We start from the raw sequence: 22401 nt of genomic DNA on the forward strand, positions 1-22401 counted from the left end.
CAAACAGTAAACAGACTCAGTGTGCCATTTGATTACTCAACTAAGGGTATGTAAGGACTAGGGGAAAAGGTCCAGCAGTATTTTTATCCAGTGACCTGTCAAGATCATTCTCCTGGCCCACAGCACCACCTGCCAAACTCCTCCTAACTCCGATCCCATTGTTTTGATTGGCGGCTCTTTCCTGCCCCCCCCCCCCCCCCCCTCTTTGTGTTTAGCCTTGACACATTTAGCAGTGAATATCATATCCTTTGTTCATGTTTTTGACACATTTAGCATTGAATATCATATCCTTTGTTAATTTTTTGACACATTTAGCATTGAATATCATATCCTTTGTTCATGTTTTTGACACGTTTAGCAGTGAATCATATCATTTGTTCATGGTTTTTTTTTCATGCAAGTCAGTACAAAGATCTAAGCTCATGTGAGGCTGAGCTCGCATTTACAAGTTAGCTATTTAACAGAAAGTATCACAAAATAAGCTGAGCAAATATTAAGGCACTCTGCATTTAAATTGATCATCTTGAGCAGTTTTCTAGCTCCACTCTTTGTACCTGTTTGGTATAGGCTACTTGATACCCCGTCAGCAAAGGTATGGTACCCTTGGCAGTAGAGGGAAAAAAGACAAGTGTGAGCATGATCTTGAAAGCATCCGTACCAGTGCAAAAGGAGCTTTTGGCATGATAGAATTCTTTCTGCCCAGCCCTATGATGGCCCTGTCTGTAGACATGTTCTATGCTTCGCCCAGTGTTGAAAGAACAGCAGTTAAATTTCCAGGACCAGATTAAAAAGCCACTCCAAAACAGTTCCACTATCAGAATAATGAAAGTGTTTTTTGTTTTTTTTGCTAGATGGGGTTATGTAGGCCTAGTGGATAAGAAGGCATTTTAAAAGTGGCTGTATTTTACATAGTAAGAGTTAGGCTATTTTTTACCCACCACTTCCATCAGAAGGTCTCAGATATTCTCCAAGGATATAGCTACACGTCTTCATTAGTGTAATCAATTAAGTTATCAATTCAATTGGAGAGGAAATATGCCCTGACAACCATGGACTAACATAAGAGCACAAAGAGGGGCTTTGCCCACAAAAATAGTTACCGGTAAGTTGTGGTTACTGCTATCCAAATTATACCATCATTGTCCCTTCATTAGATCGTTTAAATCTTTTAAAAAGCCCCAAATCATTACAAATTGTTACAGTAGGAATTGCACGTTAAATTTTCACACATATAAGTTTGACGTGCAACGTTATGCTTAGTTAAATGGAGGTGTGCCCTGAGTGCTCATTAAACACATACTTTAAGACCATTTCGGCATGTCTACAAGTGTCTCCGAGGTCAGTTTCAAATCGAGTCCACAACAGGGACACCGCCTAGCGTCGCTGCAAGTTACTACCTAGTAGTATAGATAAAATAACAGGCCCATCGCCCGCAAATGCTAGTTAACAGTTAGCTAACGTTACCGCTTAGCTAACACTGGTTTTATAGTTCACGCTGTTTTGTTTCATTAGCACATGATTTAAATCATCTTTAATCAACAAACATCGAAAAGCAGGCTTGTTATGAGCGAAACTGTAAGTCAGATTACCCGGTCTGAAATATGTGTAAATTATCGTACGACTGGTTAGCCCTCTGCCAGCGGACTACGCTAAGAAACGTCAGCTAGGCCTCAAGTATTCTTACGATAGGCTAACGTTATGTGGCAAGCCAACTTTCCCCTTTCTTAACAAGCCAAATGCCAAGCTATGTATGCTACAAAGCGTTAGCTGGCTACCTGCGTTAACGTCACTCTTACACTTGTCCGTTAAATGTATATAGGATGCGATTCATAAACAGGCCACCTTATAGATATTCGACATTAAGGTTACACAACGATTAATAATATTGAATATAAACCAAGCCATAACCAACAGTAAACAATCGCTATCCAGGATAGGAGATAACGTTAGCTTAGCATCCGTAGGTTGCGATGGATACGTTGAAGCTGTAATTTATCACCACAGAAATATGAACATAATGAAAGATACCTTTTGAATTGTAAATTTGCTTGACTTTCCAGTCCGATTGATATTATATTTGTTTCCATGTTTCGAGTCGTTTTCAGGTTAGGCAAAATATAATACAAAAAGACGTAGGCTAAGAATATGTTGAAAAACAGGGTTTGCAAAATGTCCTCACGTCATGCAAAACGGAATGTGATTGGTCCTTTACGTTCTACAGGGAGGCTCGTCTCATTTGAACACGTTGCTTGGTAACCCATCAGATGAAACACCCATATATAGAAGACATTACGTAATCTGTTTACTTTGCAGCACTGATATGGAACAGAAGCGGTCGGACAAGTTGTTACTTAAAAAAGACTAGATGAATACATTCTATTGTGATTTGACTTGACGGAATTTATGATTTGACAAATAATTGTGTACTGTCACACATCCAGAAACATCATTGATACATTCAAAATGGGTCCCCCTCAAAAATGCACTTTCCGGCATCATCAAACAAGCAATACATCTTATCTGAATAGGTTTAGGCTAGAAATAAAATATAGATAATAATAATATGTCATCTGTCTAACCAACACATTATGTAGCCTAGTGTATGCTTGTTAATACAAAAAAGATTAAGTTAATCTCATTTTTTAAATCTTATTTTAATAGGGCCTTAATAAAAAGCAGATACAATGTTTCTAGACCTACTATGTAGGCTAGCTAAAACAACTAGGCCCAGCTCTATCAATATTTCTGTGAGCCTTAATTTATTGAAATATTGAGAAACATAAAAAAAAAAGAATTGTTTGTGGGCCATGGCATTTTTGTTCTCGCAATGACAGCCTAATCTTTACATTGCCTTTAAATTCAATACATAATTTGATTCCAACTCTAGTCATTTGTCTGCTTTAAGTGTAGCCTATTCCAGGGAAATGTAACTTCACAATTCCTCAATACTCACTGTTAAACTTTCTCCTTTGCGGCGAAAGTGGGTCTCCACTGCAGAGAGTCCTTTGTGAGGTGTGTACCCCGAATCAGTCAATCCTGCCTGTTGTTCAAATCTCTGGATGTTGTCCTGGGTGAGTTCTGACAGGTCAAAAAGGGAATAGGTTAATTAGGCTACTGAGTCATTCATGAGGATTTAAAGTTGTGAAGGCTTCTGTTTTTATTTGACATCATGGTTAAGGTTATAATATTACAAATGCTGTAAGAACCCACATAATGAGCTTAACACCCGCACTCATTTTCTTAATTTTGTGGTAATAATCAGGAGAGCCAGAGGTCATGTCACCTATTTCTGGTCCAAGGCCCCTATTAGACGCTTTGCATCGCACAGCCCTTTTTGTTGAAGCCTACATTGTTTTAGAGCAGACTGTAGCAATGTTTGTTGTTGCTAGGCAACCACCAAAATGAGCTGTCCTTAGCCTAACCGTGATTTTGCTGAAGGGTCCTCACAGATCTGTCTCTTTTTTGGCTAAAAACATTTTTTTTTTTTTAAATATAAAAAAATGGACAGGTGGATGGCACTTGCTCTGGCTCTAAGTAGGGGTGAGAGACTGCTTTGATTGGACTGGACAGTTTTTCTGCTCTAAGTTGAAGTTCAGAGCGCTCCTACAAAACCGTAAGGCGCAGAGTGTGTGCCAAAATGTGGGGTCCCAGGGTGCTTAAGCAGCGCTTAAAACACTTACTGCCTATATTAAACAACTGGAAAAGACTCCTCTCATCGCAAAAACATCTCATGTCTGATCAGGGCCTAAGGGACACATTACTAGAGGGATTGATACAGGAATTTCTGCCTGGGATAGTTTTATAAAAGGTTTCATAGTATATTCTTTTGAAATAATGTATGTATGTATGTATGTATGTATGTATGTATGTATGTATGTATGTATGTATGTATGTATGTATGTATGTATGTATGTATGTATGCAGAGCTGCCAAGGGTCACGCTTTGAGTGTGACAGTCACGCAATTTGACCCATTCTCACACCACACTTGACATTTCTCACGCTTATTTACCCATTCAATAGTCTATTTTTTTTTTCATGATAATAAACTTTGGTCCTCGTGGCTTCGAGAAACTCTGATTGACTGACCGAGATAACCAATCCGTCAGTCCTTTGTGCTTAAATCTAACCAAACCACGGAAGGCACCACGCAATATAAACCAATCAGAAGCAACCCTCACAGCAAAAGGACACCGCAGCGGATCCGCCGCGGAGGTGTCGCGGGTTCCGCAACGGACCCGCGAAACAGACCCGTATCGGGATCAACTTGCACAGTCTAACAGATCCAGTACGGAGGCGGTAGTGGAGCCCTCATTGGCTCCGCACAGTATCCGGTCCGCATCCGTGCTTACCTCGAGGACCCGCCGTGGCTCCGCACTGTATCCGGTCCGCATCCGTGCATACCTCGCGGACCCGTCGTGGCACCGCACTGAATCCGATCCGCATCCGCGCTTAACAGCTTATTACCTCCGCGGAGGTGGAGGTATATTGTACATATTCTTTTGTTTAGTAGCCTAGCCTACATTCATTGTGAGATTATGTCAAAACCTATTCCTGTAGCCTAATGTAGATAATGAAAGTAGGAATATTTGTTTATATTATACCCTCATCTTCAAACAGCATCGAAATAGCCTATATTTAGTGCTTTATAATAATAATAATAAATATAGCTGCAAGCAGCGATGGCGGTTTCCTCCTCCAAACATTGCGAACCAGGGAAAAATGTACTTTTGTGACAATTTGTCACTGTATAGAAAAATTCATGCGTCAGACACTATGTTAAACAAGTAACACTATGCAACAATTGGACACTTTTTAAGGTATGGTTTTATAGGCTACTGGTTTTGCTACCATCTTCAAATTCACTTTGATAGCAAATGGCTATGTGAAGGACAGATAAACACCTCTGTCTTCCCCACTAGACACCCAAGATATGCCTTATGTAGTTCTGTTTAACGGGCTGGAACCCCCTGCAAAAATGGAAGAAAAGCTTTCACACGCATGAAATTTGCAGCTATACAGCCAAAAGACGCCAGTTAGTGTGATGGCAAGCTTATCAACTGGGCTGTTGGTGGTGTTTGCAAGGTTTTTGCATGCCTTTTAGGTAGTAAGCTTACTAGTTTTGGAACAGAACTCCGTATTGCTGCTTTACATTTCAAATGCAATACTGTGCTAGAAGGCTGTGAAATTTGGCACACTCATTAAGGACAGTCCCTTCTTTATTCACACCAAGTTTCATGTCTCTCATTAGACCACTCTAGCGCCACCAACGGGTCAAAGATGGACTTGTGTTAACACCTGCAACTTTTAAACCGTAGGACTGATTTTCATAAATGACGTGCCATTGGATTCCCTGGATCAAGACAAATCAAACACACCCGATGGCGTCAATTTCACTCAAATATTTGCTGACATATGACTTCACTTCCTGTTTGGCGGCTTTTCTGCTGAATTTGAGTGGCTGTACCGGACAAACGCTTGTGAGGATCAAAATTCTAAATCGTAACTTTTGTGAGGCTAGGTCTGAAGATCATCTCTTGTTATTTTGAAGAAGATTTGAATAAAATTGTAGGAGGAGTAGGCTTTCAAAGGTTTTTGATAAAACCGGAAATTGTGGAAAATCTATATAACCGGAAATTGACGCCATTGGGTGGGTGTAATTCGTCTTGATCCAGGAAATCCAATGGTGCCTCATTTTTGAAAATCGGTAACACGGTTCAAAAGTTGCGTGTGTTACAAAAGTCCAACTTTGAACTGTTGGTGGCGCTAGACTGGTGTAATGATAGCCATGAAACTTGGTGTGAATGAAGAAGGGACTGTCCTTAATTTCACAAAAAGTTACCATATGGTTCTAGGGGCTGCCATTGACTCCCATGGTACTAACATAATAAGAAAGCCTACAATAACAATAGGTTACCTCCTACCGGAGGAAACCTAATAATAGTAATAATAATAATAACTAGAAAATGCATTTCCTGAAGGAAATACCAGTGCATGAAATGCAAAGGTTAAGAAAGGAAGAAGAAAAGAAAGAAGAGTGAAGAAAGGAAAGAAGAGTGGAAGAAGAAAAGAAAGAAGAGTGAAGAAAGGAAAGAAGAGTGAAAGAAGGAAATAATAGTTGAAGAAGGAAAGAAGAAAGGAAAGAAGAGTGAAAGAAGGAAAGAAGAAAGGAGAGTGAAGAAAGGAAAGAAAAGTGAAAGAAGGAAAGAAGAGTGGAAGAAGGAAAGAAGAAAGGAAAGAAGAGTGGAAGAAGGAAAGAAGAGTGGAAGAGAAAAAGAGAGTGAAAATATTGAAAAAAGGAGATAAAAATGGAGTGAAGAAGAGAGATTGAGTGTGAGAGAAAGTAGACTGAGAGGGATAGAGAGAAAGATGGAGAGAAAAAAAAGTAGAGAATGGAAGGTGTCTTAATGTTCCTAGTTACAGTTAAATTGAGAGGGACAGAGAAGAGGTTCCTTTGATTTGGTGCAGCTGTCAGTGAAGCACAGGTGCAAGCCAGTTTAAAGACCCTATTATGATGTCATAATGGCCCAATGTAAGTCAATGGGAAAATTTAGATTCGTTTCTATTTAATATCTTAAAAAGTATAAAGTTTAGAAAAGTGAAAAATACATAGCATAAGTGTCCTTTACAAGACCTACGCGACAACGTTTGAATGAAGTCTAATTCTTTTTTTTTTCTGTGCAAAAGCTCGAAAACTCACCAAATTTGGCAGGGATGTTATGCCGGGAATTCTAAGATCTTTTGCGTTGAAAGAATTTTCGGGCGGGGCAAAATGGCTCTGTATTGCCCCCTAGAAATTGCAAATACCCCTCTGCATTGGGGTTATTTTGGCATAGCTCGACGAAATTCGGTACACACCTTTATCATGCCCAGACGTACCAAAAAGTGTATTGACGCCATGGTGGCAGGTCAACAGGAAGTCTGCAATTTTGAGTTGAATGTGCGTTTTGACTGCATTTTTGCCCCTTTACACACCTCGCATCTGATCGAACTCCTCCTACAGATTTAATGGAAATGCCTTCAAACTTGGTCAGGATACTCTTCAACCATGGGGGATCAAAATGTATGTGGTGTGGGCGTGGCAGACCCTCAAACTTTTACTACTCAGCACAACTATTGTTCTATTGTTCAACTATTGTTCCCCTTTTTTCTCCATAGACTTGCATGGCAGAACTCTGTGGCATTATGACATCATAATAGGGTTATTATGTGCTTCACTGACACCTGCGCCAAGGTTCCAAGGCTCCTCTTCTCTGCCTCTCCATTCAACTGTATTAGGAAGGCTGTGCGGTGCGCGTCGGCCATCGACCAGCGCCTTCCCCGACGTGCGTGCGTGCTCGGGCCCGCTCAACGCTGCTTGCAGCTTTAATTAGGGCCCGAGCTGCTGAAGGCAGCGAAGCCCTATTGTAACTGTATGGTTTCTTATGTGTGATGCTGTGACTTGGCGTCTCCACATCACGTAACTGAGTCACATGACCACCAGCCAGGTAATGGCTTCTTTGTGTAAGATTTAGTTAAATGGACTACTTTTAACCTGTACTGTTATGCCGTGTGGATTTACCAAGACCTTGGACTGCTGTCAAACACCTGCTTTTAAACTTGTGAGTAATTTCCTTGCGAGAGGGTGAGTGCACGCACCAACCTCGCAACGTTGTTTACAATTGTTTGTTCGCAATGGCGTTTGACCACCTAGCGAAATGCTACATGTTTTAAAATACAGAGTCCAAGAACAACAAGCAGACCGACTATTTCGGATCCACAAAGGTTTATTTAGTAAAGTAGTAAAGTAAAGTCAAGTAGTCTTAAATGTTTACCTTCTTCTCCTGGCATCTCTGGCTGCGGTGTTAAAGGGGCGCGCACCTCCACTGCCAAGCCTGATATGCGGTTGTGGCCGACTGGGGCGTGTGCGCACTGCGCTCGTGCGTGAGCGGACAATGGTACTGTCCAATTTACATTGATATTCGCTCATGAAGCGTTCTGGTTTTAATATTATGATACGAGTGTGATGGTTGTATTTCCTGTATTAGGAACATTTCTTTTCTGTGCAGTTAATGTTTTTAATGTGTCTGTAAAACCATGTTCTGTATTTTTACCCCTAGTTTTTGCATTAATGGGTTGTTCCAATTACTTAGGGAAAATGGGTGTCTTGAAAAGGTCCAGTGTTTTCAGTCTTCAGGAGGCCAGCCATGTGTGCACACTGTTGTTAGTGAGAGCCTAGGAACTTAGTACAGTGAGTCACTTTATTGCACCAAGCTAGTTGGATTAACTTGTGTTGCGTTTACTTTTGTTAGTTCATTTTCTCTTTTCTTTTGACCCTCGTGTCATTGTTTGTTTATTTGCATTTTTACTTTAGTTTTATTCTCACTGTAAATGTCTACACGAATTTTTGGCTTGGGATAAAATAAAAACAACCCTCAACCTTTTGCACAAACCTGCTTGTGGACCTGCATCTCTGCCAGACTTGCCTGTCACGGCTACACATTCTCACATCTTATTATTTTTTTTTTTTCTGTGCAAAACGTGCTCGACAACTCACCAAATTTGGCAGGGACGTTATGCCGGGAATTCTAAGATCTTTTGCGTTGAAGGAATTTTAGGGCGGGGCAAAATGGCTCTGTATTGCCCCCTAGAACATTGGAAATACCCCTCTGCATTGGGGTTATTTTGGAATAGCTCGACGAAATTCGGTACACATCTTTATCATGCCCAGACGCACCAAAAAGTGTATTGATGCCTTGGTGGCAGGTCAACAGGAAGTCGGCAATTTTGAGTTGAATGTGCGTTTTGACTGCGTTTTTGCCTGTTTTTGCCCGTTTACACACCTCGCATCTGATCGAACTCCTCCTACAGATTTAATGGAATTGCCTTCAAACTTGGTCAGGATACTCTTCAGCCATGGGGGATCAAAATGTTTGTACGGATTTTTGAAAATCTCAAAGGTGTGGGCGTGGCAGACCCTCAAACTTTTACGACTCAGCACAACTATTGTTCTATTGTTCAACTATTGTTCCCCTTTTTTCCCCAAAGACTTGCATGGCAGAACTCTGTGGCATTATGGCATCATAATAGGGTCATTAAACTGGCTTGCACCTGACACCTGCGCCAAGGTTCCAAGGCTCCTCTTCTCTCCCTCTCCATTCAACTGTATAACTAGGAAGGCTGTGCGGTGCGCGTCGGCCATCGACCAGCGCCTTCCCCGACGTGCGCGCGCGTGCTCGGGCCCGCTCAACGCTGCTTGCAGCTTTAATTATTTTTATTCTTGATGAAACTTCCTCGAAAACACACCAAATTTGGCAGGGATGTTATGCCGGGAATTCTAAGATCTTTTGCATTGAAAGTATTTTCGGGTGGGGCAAAATGGCTCTGTATTGCCCCCTAGAAATTGCAAATACCCCTCTGCATTGGGGTTATTTTGGCATAGCTCGACGAAATTCGGTACACACCTTTTATCATGCCCAGACATACCAAAAAGCGTATTGACGCTATGGTGGCAGGTCAACAGGAAGTCGGCAATTTTGAGTTGAATGTGCGTTTTGACTGCGTTTTTGCCTGTTTTTGCCCTTTCCCTCACCTCGCATCTGATCGAACTCCTCCTACAGATTTAATGGAAATGCCTTCAAACTTGGTCAGGATACTCTTCAACCATGGGGGATCAAAATGTATGTACGGATTTTTGAAAATCTCAAAAGGTGTGGGCGTGGCAGACCCTCAAACTTTTACTACTCAGCACAACTATTGTTCTATTGTTCAACTATTGTTCCCCTTTTTTCTCCATAGACTTGCATGGCAGAACTCTGTGGCATTATGACATCATAATAGGGTTATTATGTGCTTCACTGACACCTGCGCCAAGGTTCCAAGGCTCCTCTTCTCTGCCTCTCCATTCAACTGTATTAGGAAGGCTGTGCGGTGCGCGTCGGCCATCGACCAGCGCCTTCCCCGACGTGCGTGCGTGCTCGTTCCCCTTTTTCCCCCATAGACTTGCATGGCAGAACTCTGTGGCATTATGACATCATAATAGGGTCATTAAACTGGCTTGCATCTGTGCTTCACTGACACCTGCGCCAAGGTTCCAAGGCTCCTCTTCTCTCCCTCTCCATTCAACTGTATAACTAGGAAGGCTGTGCGGTGCGCAACGGCCTTCGACGACGTGCGCGCGCGTGCTCGGGCCCACTCAACGCTGCTTGCAGCTTTAATTTTTTATTTTTTTTCAACACATCAATTTTATGTTGAAATGCAAGCTGCATCGATTATTGCATTGCTCATAGAAAGTCAAAATTGTGACAAGAAAAAGCTTTTTCTCTAATAAAGAAAATAGAGAAGGTAATTAATCCGTTGATTTTCTTTAATTATCAAACAGAAAGTAGGAAGTGATTTTAGACTCTGAGTTGCAAACTCAAATGATTTAATAGTCGAAATGCATCGATAATCGTTTCATCGGTTTCAAATTGATAATCAATAATCAATCGATAATTGCATTTCAACATCAAATGGATGTGTAAAAAAAACGATTATCGATTATCAATTCTAAACCGATAAAACGATGATCAATCCATTTTGACTTTTAAAACATTCGAGTTTGCTATTCAGAGTCTTTGCTACACTTCCTACTTTGTGTTTGATAATTAAAGAAAATCAACAGATGAATTACCTTTAATATTTTAATTTTTAATTTTTTTTATTTCTCGTTTTAGAGAGATTCGAGAAAAAAAATCGAATAATCGATTTTTTCCCCCACCGCTAATATGTATGCATTGTATGTACTTATTTTTTGTCTGTCATTTTAGTGGTAAATGTTAAAGGGACAAAACTAAAGGACAACAAAATTAAAGAAGAAATATATGGAGGCTAGAACACTGACATTTCCACAATGTTCAGTTAAATGTAAAAACAAATAGCATGTTTATCTGCATTGCTATATATACTGAAATATAGACTCCGTTTACCTTCTATTTATAACCTTGTCAAATATCACTGTAAGGTTGCCAATAATGTTTAACTTTGTATTGTGCTGTGATGCAAAACAGCTATTCTGAATACATACTGTATGTGAAAGGAACAAAATAGAAGATATACATACATACATCAGGCACATTGTTAAAATGTTCATCTGGAGAAGTCAGAACCAATCCAACAACAATAACATAGCTTTCTAAAAACAAACCACCACGTTTACTATACACACAATAAATATGAAACACACTGGATATGTAAATGTGTACTTTGATGTAGACTCACTTATCATGAGGGAGCTCATAACAGAAGTAGCTTTGGCCTTGGTAACCGGGATGTGTGGCTTGGTAACAGGAACACAGAAAAATCCTTTTTGTGCTGAGGATTCACTATCCTGGTGACAAAATACTGTTGTAAGAAACACTACATTTGACAGAGTCATTTTAGTACAATGCAAAGTGGCTGACAAAATCCTATCATTTAACTCACAACAAAAATGCCGTTATGAGTGTCTGTTTGAAATAAAACAATGTTAATATACACAACAGAAACCACTGTCCTGAAAAATAGTCACCTCCTCCAAACGTGTAAATTTCCTGTCTGGAATGATGGGGTTTTTCCACAGTATGCCGTCGGTGAAGTCTGTGGGTGGAGATTGCATAGGGGCTTCAAGTGCCTCATCATAGTTGAAATTGTGACGACCCATTGCAACTGGCGAGGATGTCCCACCCAGAAGACATGCTGTAAAGCCAGACTCCAAGGCTAAAGGGGGAACAAAATAGACACCTTCAGTAATCAGGAGAAATATAAGTATTTAATGTAAACTAGGGTGACCATATTTGAGTTTGAGAAAAAGAGGACACTTCGTCGCGGGGAGGGGGCGTGGTAGTGTTTAGCATACAGATGACCCCGCCCCCTCCGACGATGTTTTGCCATCTTTTTTAACATATAGATGACCCGCCCCCTCCCCCCGCGACCAGTTTTTGCCATCTTTTCCACATGTAATGTCATGTGCTGTTGTAAACTAAACAATGCAACTAGTCACTAGTTGCATTGTTTACAACAGCACATGACATCTGCATGTGGTAAAAATACTAGTTACTAGTGGAAGCGGCAAGGTGCTCAGTGTTGCCAGATTGGAAATGGCGAAGTATCGTACCAAATGCTCAAAATGATCTTCTTCGGAGGATATTTATCGTGCATCTGGCAACACTGAGAGGGCGGTCGACCAATGACAGTTCTATCTACAGTTAGAGATTGCACAAGAAGGTGGAACGTAAGGGACCCTTTCCAAAACTTGTTAGGGCGTAAAAACTTGTTTGTTAAAGACCCAGAGAAACACAAATATCGGACGAGGCAAAATCCCGAACAATTTTAGAATCCCTACTGGACGCATTTTTTAGGTCTCGAAAAGAGGACGTCTGGTCACCCTATGTAAACATGCAGACAGCAGTATTTAAGAGACAGGCAGACAGATAGTTTGTTGATCCCGAAGGAAATGTGTGTATTCAGTAGCTTATTGAGACTCAGTGGGCAAATGTGGGCTGCACCCTACAAGTCTAGTATTCCATAGTTTTGAAGTATGTGTGCAGGTTAGCCTACGTGCATTATCTTCCTGAAAAAGGACACACCAATGTTCATGTGTGGGGAATTACCCCGTGGACTGCTGATGTGACACTAGAATAGTTCACAGGCAAGTCACTTCAGAATATTTGAGACTCCAGTTACAACTTAAGAATCTTCCACCACAAAAAGAACTGACTGCCAAGGATGGATTACAAGTTATATAACAAACCATAAAAAACAGAGAGACTGACATTACTGAGCAGATCCTACACGACCGACCCTTTGACGTACCTGCCATTTCACCTGGTCTGGAGTCCATCTTGAAATAAAGTGAGTCAGACAACAGGGGACTCCTTAAGAGATAGGATTCTGTAATTAAAGTGTGAGAGAATAATTACACTTTGTACATATCACATATTAAAGCTGATTCTGTATACATATACATATATATATATATATATATATATATATATTATTGGGTACTATCACATATCAACAAGTCCCTATTGTCCAGCTTCCTTGTGTGTTGGTGGTAGCGAGGAGGTAATAATTATTAGTATTCCCAACCTTTTTCAGGGTTTCTTTATGTCATTTCGGTCCATTGAGGTCAATAGGTCACTACTTTAAAGGCTGTGCAATGCAGGTGCCAATTAAAGAGGATTGTATCACAGAATCTTGTTTTACACCTTTAATCAAAGAGATTTGACCTCTGTGTCGAGGGTCTACAAATGTTCTGTTCAGTTTCGTTAACAGCCCAACAACGTTTGCGTTGTCAGTGTACATCAGTTCAGTCCATTGTTGCGTTCTTAAGAGGCTGTACACGCCATGTGGATGACAATTCTTCACTTTTGACTTTAGAATCTTGGCAGTAGGAAGGGTGCAATTGCTATGGGGAACTAGACCACATTGCACGCCATTGCCAGGCACCAGTGCCCCACAACCTAGCTCCTTAGCCACTACCAATCTGCAGTGGTGCGCAAGAAGACTTTCACACATGAACACCGTTCCCTCCCTCCTATCTGAATAGCTGTGTCTAGGCCGAGAACATGGGCTTTAAATGGACTGTAATCTGGAAAGCACTCCCTGCCAGGTTCTCCCTGGTCTGCCCTAGAACCCTGCCTGGAACAGAGGAGAAGAGACCGCGGGGGCTGGGAGACAACCACGCTCCGCATTGGCACTGTCGCGGGGGAATCGGCACAGATGCCAGGTGGCGGTTGTCAGTCAAGCGATCCACCATACATTTTGGCTGGCCAGCATCCAGGCACAGCACAACAGCTGCCAGATTTGTTGCCAGCCACGCAGAAGTGCCTAACCACTGTCAGAGCATGTCACACAGAGACTGCCTCCCACAGCTGACATAAGACAGGCTGTTGTTGATCTGTACCAGTGGAGATGTAAAGGTCTTGAGGCAAACCAGATACAAGCTGTGAAAGCTTCTGGAGGGTTCATTGACGACATTGACACTTGAGATGCACACCCCATATGCAGCTGGTCTGTGTCTGCACCCGAAGAAGTGTCATCTGTTCTAGTGAGAGACGTCTCTTTTACACGGAGTCTAGATTCACCGAATCAGGTTCATTTTTCACACAAATCGAATCTTTTAATTGCGTAAGGATGGAGCTTGGTAACGAGGTAACCGGGTAGGACATACCCCAAGCCTGTTGGTGGCGCTATTCTATTTTCTATTGTCTAATAATAAAGAGTTTGGAAGAGTGCAACATGACATGTATGTCATCTTATTTCCCATGAGGCTTTGCTCCGACCATTCTACATTCATTTGTAAAAAAAAAAAAGCAAATTAAATCGCTGGCCAATTTATATTTGTGGTCATGAAAGTTATGCAACGTCTGAATACAAATAATTAGATCAAGATAAGAGGCTAAACAAAAATCAGAAGGCTGGATTAATGAGAGTGAGTTCGAGACACACCATGAGTGAGATGTAGAGAGACAACAAGTGTTATATATTGGTTGGAGATCGCCATGCGATCACGTGGGACAATGACATCATCAGGTTGCGTGAATCCGTGCACACGAACACCAGCTCCCGTACCGATTCAAATCTACTCACTTTCTACCCCCGATTCGAATCGTTACAGATACCGTGTGCGGATAGAGTGTTCGTCTAAATCAGGGGTGTCAAGCTCAAATACACTGAGGGCCGAAATTAAAAAAGTGGGTGTAAGTTTTTGCAACATTCTGAGGAGCTGGCGGGCCAGATTAAATGGCTTGTTGGGCCTGATCAGGCCCCCGGGCCTTGAGTTTGACACATGTGGTCTAAATGATAGGGCTATCTGTATTATAAACAGCTCGGACGCAGACAAACTCGACTAGGCTTTAGACGTGGGCCATGTCGTTGGCATGACAGGGGTGCTAACCAGAGAGGAACTAATGTGGCACATGCCAAGAGCTGCTGACTGTCATGTTTTGATTTGCCACTTCAGAACCTACCTCCATAAAAGGTGGTTTATCCTGCGCACTGATCATGCTTCTCTCATTTGGCTCCTCATCTTTAAAGAGCCAGAGGGGCAGCTGGTTCAGTGGCTGGAGATGCTGCAGGACTTTGACTGTCACGATGGCTGTGTGAGGAGGCTGGACCACACCTCCCCAGCAGCCAGCAGCTATAGAAGTTCCCAGACTCAAGTGGCAGACATGACAGATATATCAATATTATATTTTTTAACCATTTTAGCAATTGTATGTCATGAAAGAGGAATGTGGAGGCTACATGTGTACTTTATAGTAACCCAATGTAGACTATAATGACAGTATATCGGTAAGTAAGTTGTTTTCCGTTGTGCTCCCTATCTCTTGCTCTGAGCGAGGGAAATAAAAGTCAACTGTACAATTACATAAAAGCAGGGTGCGATTTGTCCAAAAACCAGAGGGGGGGATGTTTTTTTTTTTTTTTTTATCATGAAAAAAAAAACAAGCAATACATAGGCCTAATTATCTTCATATACATGCATCATATATGTCTATGATATGATAATCGCTGCTAGATGCTCTATTCTTGTGCTCTCTTTCATTCACGTTGAAATACTGAAACCGAAACTGAAACTTTGAAACTGAAACGCAACTGTTTTGGACAGAACTCGCTAATTCAGTTAACAAATATTTTCATATTCATTGTACAGCCTATACACGGAAATTAGCAAAGCCAGCGAATTCTGAGAATGCCGACAGTTCGGGTAAGGTGAACCTTAGTGCCAGTGATGTAAGCAAGTGTAAGAAAACGCTAGGGGTGGGAATCTCTTGGCACCTCACGATTCGATTCGAAATCGATTCAGAGGTCAACGATTCGATTTAAAATCGATTATCGATTATCGATTTAAAATCGATTTTGTAATTTAAAAAACAATTTTTTTTTTTTTTTTTTTTTTTTTTTTTTACACATCCATTTTATGTTGAAATGCAAGCTGCATCGACTATTGCATTGCTCATAGAAAGTCAAAATTGTGACCATTAAAAGCTTTTACTCTAATAAAGCAAATAGCGAAGGTAATTCATCTGTTGATTTTCTTCAATTTAGACTCTGAGTTGCAAACTCAAATGATTCAATAGTCAAAATACATCGATAATCGTTTTATCGGTTTCGAATTGATATTCGATAATCAATCGATAATTGCATTTCAACATGAAATGGATGTGTAAAAAAAAGATTATCAATTTTAAACCGATAAAACGATTATCAATCCATTTCGACTTTTAAAACATTTGAGTTTGCTACTTAGAGTCTTTGCTACACGTCCTACTTTGTGTTTGATAATTAAAGAAAATCAACAGATGAATTACCTTCTCTATTTTTTATGAGAGAAAAAGCTTTTCCTTGTCACAATTTTGACTTTCTATGAACAATCCAATAATCGATGCAGCTTGCATTTCAACATAAAATGGATGTGTAAAAAAAAAAAAAAAAAAAAATGTTTTTTTTTTTTTTTTTTTTTAATTACAAAATCGATTATGAACTTTTCTGAATCGAGACAGAATCGTTTTAGAGAGAATCGATTAAAATCGAATAATCGATTTTTTCCCCCACCCCTAGAAAACGCTGTCACAACCTGTCTGTTTTTTCATTGTTTTTTTAATAATTGAGGGTTATCCCCCCCATGTATGAAATTCATCCAGCTGAGGTGGGGATGTAAAAACCAGAGGGGGGGTAAATCCCCCCCATCCCCCCCGGCAAATCGCACCCTGCATAAAAGTACAACTGGTCAACTTTTATGGTCTTCTCTTTTCAGACCAGTCATAAACAATGGATGATACCAAACTGATTGTGTATTGACGGCAGGGGCGCAGATAGGATTTTTTAACTGGGGGGGACCAATCTGTCAGCAAATGATTCCAACTCAATTCGTTAATTTTTGTAATATGTGTATATACCGTAAATCCTCAAATAGTGGCCGGGGCTTGTATTTACTTAGGCTGCACAGCGCACCGGGCTTTATTTGGGGCAGGGTTGTATTAGGGGCAGGCCTTTATTTCTTACTTATCTTCTGTTATAGAATTGTATTATTTAAATAATGGGCATTGCAGTAGGCTAATATAATTCATTGCATATGCGTTCAATACTTCCTGCACATCGCGTAGCGCTTTAGGTCGGGGTGAAAAAACGTAAAAAAATAAACATCGGAGTTATGGTCTCCACTGTCAGTCACGGAGGAAAAGATTTCAAAAGCCTTGAATTTAATCATTTTTCTAGACACTATTATGCTTATCGCGGACTGAAAACATTTATTCAACGAGCTGGTTTGATATCCAGCCTAACTTTCTTTCTACCTCCACCTGCTAGTCGTATAGCCTATCGCATTCGTCTCGGTCAATGTCAAACTTCTTTGCTGCTTTTTCTCCCGAATGTTCTTCAGCAATCAGCATACACCATCCGTGCGTTCCGAACCTAAGAGAGCTCTCTTGACTCCTCCTCTTGACTCCTCGACTCCTCGATGCCCAGTCAGTGACGAGAGATCAAGAGACCGTTCATTTTCAACATTCGGGACACTCTAATCAGAGAGGATGTGGCATCATCACGCTGTGTGTACGTATCTGCTCGCACTAGCGCGCTCTGTCAGACTGCAGTATGTGGTGCCGTCACTCTGTGCGTTAGCAAGCACGTTGTTAGCAAGCGAGCAATCATAATAAGCTACAGACATCGACATGGCTAACGTATACCTCCCCAACGAATTCAGACAATTCTTTGTTAATCAATCACGGCATAATTGCCCCCGCTAGTCAAGGGAAAAGTGTCAGATTAAAAGTGCACTAACGGGCTATTCCCGGGTGGTAAAATAGCCCTTTGTACAGTCCCAGGTGGGGGGATAGCCAGCTGCTTAGCAAAACTGCCATTCAGAACCAATGGTAATGCTACCAAGCTAGGCTAGCTAGGTATGCTAACTGTCGGTATACATCGTGAATAACCACCAAAATACTCATGTCACTGGCTTTAATTTGAGAATGGCATGTTATTAGTACATTTAATATCAGTACAGTTGTTTAATTACTGCTGATATGTACATTTAAGGTCTGTAGCCTTGTGGTCTTCTGACTTTGCTATCATAGCCACCTTAACCATTATGTCCGCCATTGTTTTCGAAATAAAACGAAAATCTCCGGTTGGGAATGGCGCACAGAGTTATGGGTAATAAATGCCGCCATTAGGGCATCAAGGAAGCTCAGATCCTCTCTTGAAAAACGACCGTTATGTGACGTATTTCAAGGAGTCGGACAAAAGCGGAACTGAAGGTTTAAGAGCAATGGGACACTCCTTGCTCTCTTGATAGGAAGGAAGGAAGGAGGCATTTTAAGACCTTTGGAATGGGGGGTATCTCTTTGAATTTAATATCAAAGTTACGTAAGACTACTACTGATGATCCCTTCTGGAAAAAGTAACCTAGCCAACTAAAACGTTACAGATAAACAACAGTAGGCTATACGATACGTGCATTTAGGCTAAACATTCGCCTAGTAGTCCTACGTGGGGACATTTATTTTTTTATTGGAAACAGCCCATGAGATTGGCCAACAATATTATATAATATAAATATTAAACATGAGGAGAACATGTATTTGTGAAATGCATTCAATTCAATTGTGATGCCTACTTTATGCCGGCGGACTGATGCTGGTAGGCTACAGATGGCTGAATGGACGTGATCTCTCGTGCATATTCAATATCAAAGCCAGCCAAAATTCTACAAAAAGACTAGACCATGAGCTCGAGCTTGCCGCCCTGGCTGCTGGCTTGCTTGCGTGGCGTGTAGGCTACGCAACTAAACTTTTGTTCATATTCCCTTTCTAAAATATTTGTCCCGTGTCTGTTGTTGGTCACAGTGAAAACCAGGGACATTGCCGGGGACAGGCCACCAAAAACGGGGACGTCTAGTCATCCTACAATGCTGTTATTTTACATTAAGCCTAGGCAGAAAAACCTTCAGCTCAGCTGGTAGACAGTTGTATATGATCACTATGGTTACCACTACAGTCACTGGCAGACCATTAATGAAAGGGAGCGAGCCGAACATTTAAATTTTAAGCAGCCAAACGAACGGGCTACTTAAGTCATCTCCATGATGACAGCCAGGATAACCCCAAGCCTAAAAGCACAAACACCAGCTCTAAAAATACTTAACATGAGCATAATACTAAATGTATTTACAACAGTGTTGTAGTACTTTGCGTGGCGAACGTTACACACGCTAGCATCACCTAAGCAGCTGTGCAGTAATTAACGGATGCTTGTCGCCTTACGTAGGGAAAGTGGGGGGGACGGATCGGGGTCGCTATGAATCTGGGGGGGACGCGCCCCCCCCCCGTCCCCAGCGTTATCTGCGCCCTTGATTGACGGCCATTATCAAAGGCAAACTCAATGCCGAAAGATAGGGCTGGCAAGACACAATCAAGACGCAGCAGTACCGCAACGTAGCCCCCAGCCACATGCCACACAGGCGGTGTGTATCGGGCCTAAAGGGTTTTGGCGCTGCGTTGATGTCACAGTTGGTGCGCACAATGACCAATCATAACTGTGCCTTGAGATTCAAACTTAAGGTCACCTACGGCAAACACTGGGTAGAGGTCGGATCACTGAAATATGACCAGCCTGCATTTCCTGAAATGTTGTTGGCTATTCTCTTAAAGTCCCATTATGAATTAGTATTTTATTTTGCTTCTGAGCTCCCCCTGAAGTTGCGGAGTGTAGCTAACTTTTACACCACTGTCATGAATACAAATACAATCTGCTAGCAGTTTCAGCCACCTTGAATGTGGAGTATGTGTAATCTAATAATATGTTAAAGGTACATACTGTACATAATATTCATTGGACAGTGTCATTTATTACAAGCTAGCTGCTGAATTAGGCTTTCAAGGTTGCAAACTTCCAAGGCTTATTTGGCGTGAGATTGACAAAGACTGATCAAACTTTATATGGATGCTAGCCTGAGGCCAGTCTGAGGTCAATGACCTCGCTGTCCTAGAACAGCCAGACATCAACAAGAGCAAAACAAGACATTGCAAGACAACTAATAAATCTTTACTGTCTAGTCACAGAAAGACGGCAAGCTCAGCATCTGACTTGCATCATTTTGTCTCAGCTCTCACCAACGAGAAAAAGTCAGTATGAAACTGACTCTAGTTCAGTCTCTTGCTTGGTTACACACTCTTTTTTCTCTTCACTACTTCCTCCGACAACATCTTCCTCTGTTTCTTCGTTGCCTTTGCCCTGATGTCCATACAGAGAATACTGTGCTAGCAGAAGGGTCTAATTGGTGTTGTGTGAGGTGGTGCCATGAAGCATTATGTAGTTCTCGTGAGAGGTGTGAAACCCTGTCCACCAAAGTCACACAGTGCAACACTAGGTGTACCATGCGTGCTGTGGCAGTGGGACAGACGCCATCTTCCGTATTACAAATCAGTGTACCGCCAAAATTATTTTGATAAGGTACATATTTTTTTTATGTAAAATTGTTCCACAATGTTGCTTTGCTTTGCTTGTCTCTAATGCAGTCACTTGCTGGAACAGCTACATGTCACTGCTCTCTTGTATCCCCCTGGTGTGAAGAAGCCTCAGCTCCAGCAAAGAAACACCCTCATTGGCAGAATTACTTTAGGTGTGTGCATGTGTGTCTTCAGGAGTGCCTGAGTGTTTGTGTGTTTGTGTGTGTGTGGGGGCCTTAAGCCTGACACAAGAGGCCAACGTTGCTTAAACAGTTAGCATACTAGGATGTCTGTCTACCATGTATTTTAAGAAGATATTTAACCTTTAACATTCAGAAAGCATTTTAGCAACTTTCTCAGCAACAACCTGACATAATGTTTATCCAAAACATTATTCTTATGCTTTTACTAAAAAAAAACGTAAGGTCTATAAGCGGGCTTACAAAGCTGTAATGCCACAGTTCACTTAGTTACACAGACCATAAACAATAATCAAATTACTTCAACCTTGGATTAAAAATGAGCAGTGGGTGTATTCTAATGTTTTAAGCGCACTTGCAGGCCTACTGTTCTGAATTAGCCAGACTGAGCAGTCATTTCATGTAGGCTACTAATCGAATGTCACTTAGGGAATACTAATCAAATGTTCCATAGTTGACATCCAGTTGATGTATTGATAATTGTGTGAACTGATAGTGCAAGATATGTAAGGTAAATAAAACTCGTATTGATTAATTAAGTGTAGCCTAAGTACGTCTGGTCCAGATAACGCGAATTAAAGAATTTAGACGAACTTTGTCGTACGTCCAAAGAAGTTTAATCATGTTTGCATGAAGATCCTTGCATCCAAGTTTCAGTCTATGAGTATTTAAACACATATTATATCTAGTTTTTTGTATGGTACTTTAAAAGCTTTTGCTGACCATGCCAAAGTCTATCGTCTATCGTGCAGCCTAATGATAGTGTATTTTGGGGAACTGAACTGTCACTAGTCTGACGTCTGACTTTGACCTTTACTTAAATTTCACCAGTCAGCTGTTTAGCTAGTAACAGACTGGAGGTAAAAATATCTATATATTTATCAATACGATGTATTATATTTATTGTAAGTAGCATAATAGTGGCAGTTTTAGGTTAATGATAATATTACGTCGTTATTAGTCTACATTTCCTCTCCCATATGCACACTGCCAATGTCTACAATAGCTGTTTTGCAGGGCAACTCCTGCGAAAGAAGTTAGGTTGTCAGGTAACATTTCACATTTTGCATGAAAATACGATACAGCCGTCAAGTAAAGGCACTGATCTCAATCTTACCTAGTCTCCGGAATCAGTGTGACATTACCAAACCTATCTTAAAGTCCGTGAACTGCCTATGACGCAGACTGTCGCACTTGTTTTGTGGGCTTTGAAAGAATAAACAAGCACTGACCGACCGATCCATGACTTTAGGACACGCAGTGACCATGGTCACATTTTGTTGGAGGTGCACCAATCGCATCAGTCCTCGGCGACATGAAAGCGGAATTGAGGCGACGGGTGTCTTGTCAGGATTTAGTGTGTAGGTCCACACACGGCTAGCGATACTGGTGTCCCAATATAGGCTAAGTTGAAATGTCAATGAATGACTAGTATGTATAAAACGCGAGCAAACAAATAAATAAATAAATAAATGATTCTTTAGTAAACCTGCTATGTTTCTGTTGCAAAACAAACATGGATTATGTCCAATATGTCCAATGTCCAGTATCCCTATTAATGATCACCTAGCATGGAGCCCAGAATTAGGAGGACCAGATGCAAAGAGACCAAAATGGTACGAGTAATACGTTTGTGTATTACTGTGGGGCATGTTACCAACGCTGAGAGGTAACATATATTCAACTTTGATATATCAAACTGAATGAGAGACAGCTTGTAAACATCTGTGTAATTTTGGTTTATCACAAGAGTTT

General features: G+C 41.1%; 1 protein-coding gene across 1 annotated transcript in view; it reads right to left on the reverse strand.

Moving 5' to 3' along the window:
• Positions 1-21937, reverse strand: part of LOC308366468 (glutamine--fructose-6-phosphate aminotransferase [isomerizing] 2-like) — a gene marked incomplete at its 3' end in the record, with an annotated part of 60104 nt that extends 38167 nt beyond the window's left edge. Inside the window, exons 1-5 of the mRNA XM_080840180.1 lie at positions 21764-21937; positions 12810-12887; positions 11527-11714; positions 11238-11346; positions 2954-3078 (exon numbers count right to left, since the gene is read on the reverse strand). Coding sequence (XP_080696306.1) covers positions 2954-3078; positions 11238-11346; positions 11527-11714; positions 12810-12837 — 450 coding nt within the window. The 5' untranslated portion in view covers positions 12838-12887; positions 21764-21937. The remainder of the gene's footprint in view (positions 1-2953; positions 3079-11237; positions 11347-11526; positions 11715-12809; positions 12888-21763) is intronic.
• Positions 21938-22401: the final 464 nt, after the last annotated feature.

The sequence above is a fragment of the Sprattus sprattus genome (assembly GCF_963457725.1).
Source record: "Sprattus sprattus genome assembly, chromosome: 6".
Lineage (NCBI taxonomy): Eukaryota > Metazoa > Chordata > Actinopteri > Clupeiformes > Clupeidae > Sprattus > Sprattus sprattus.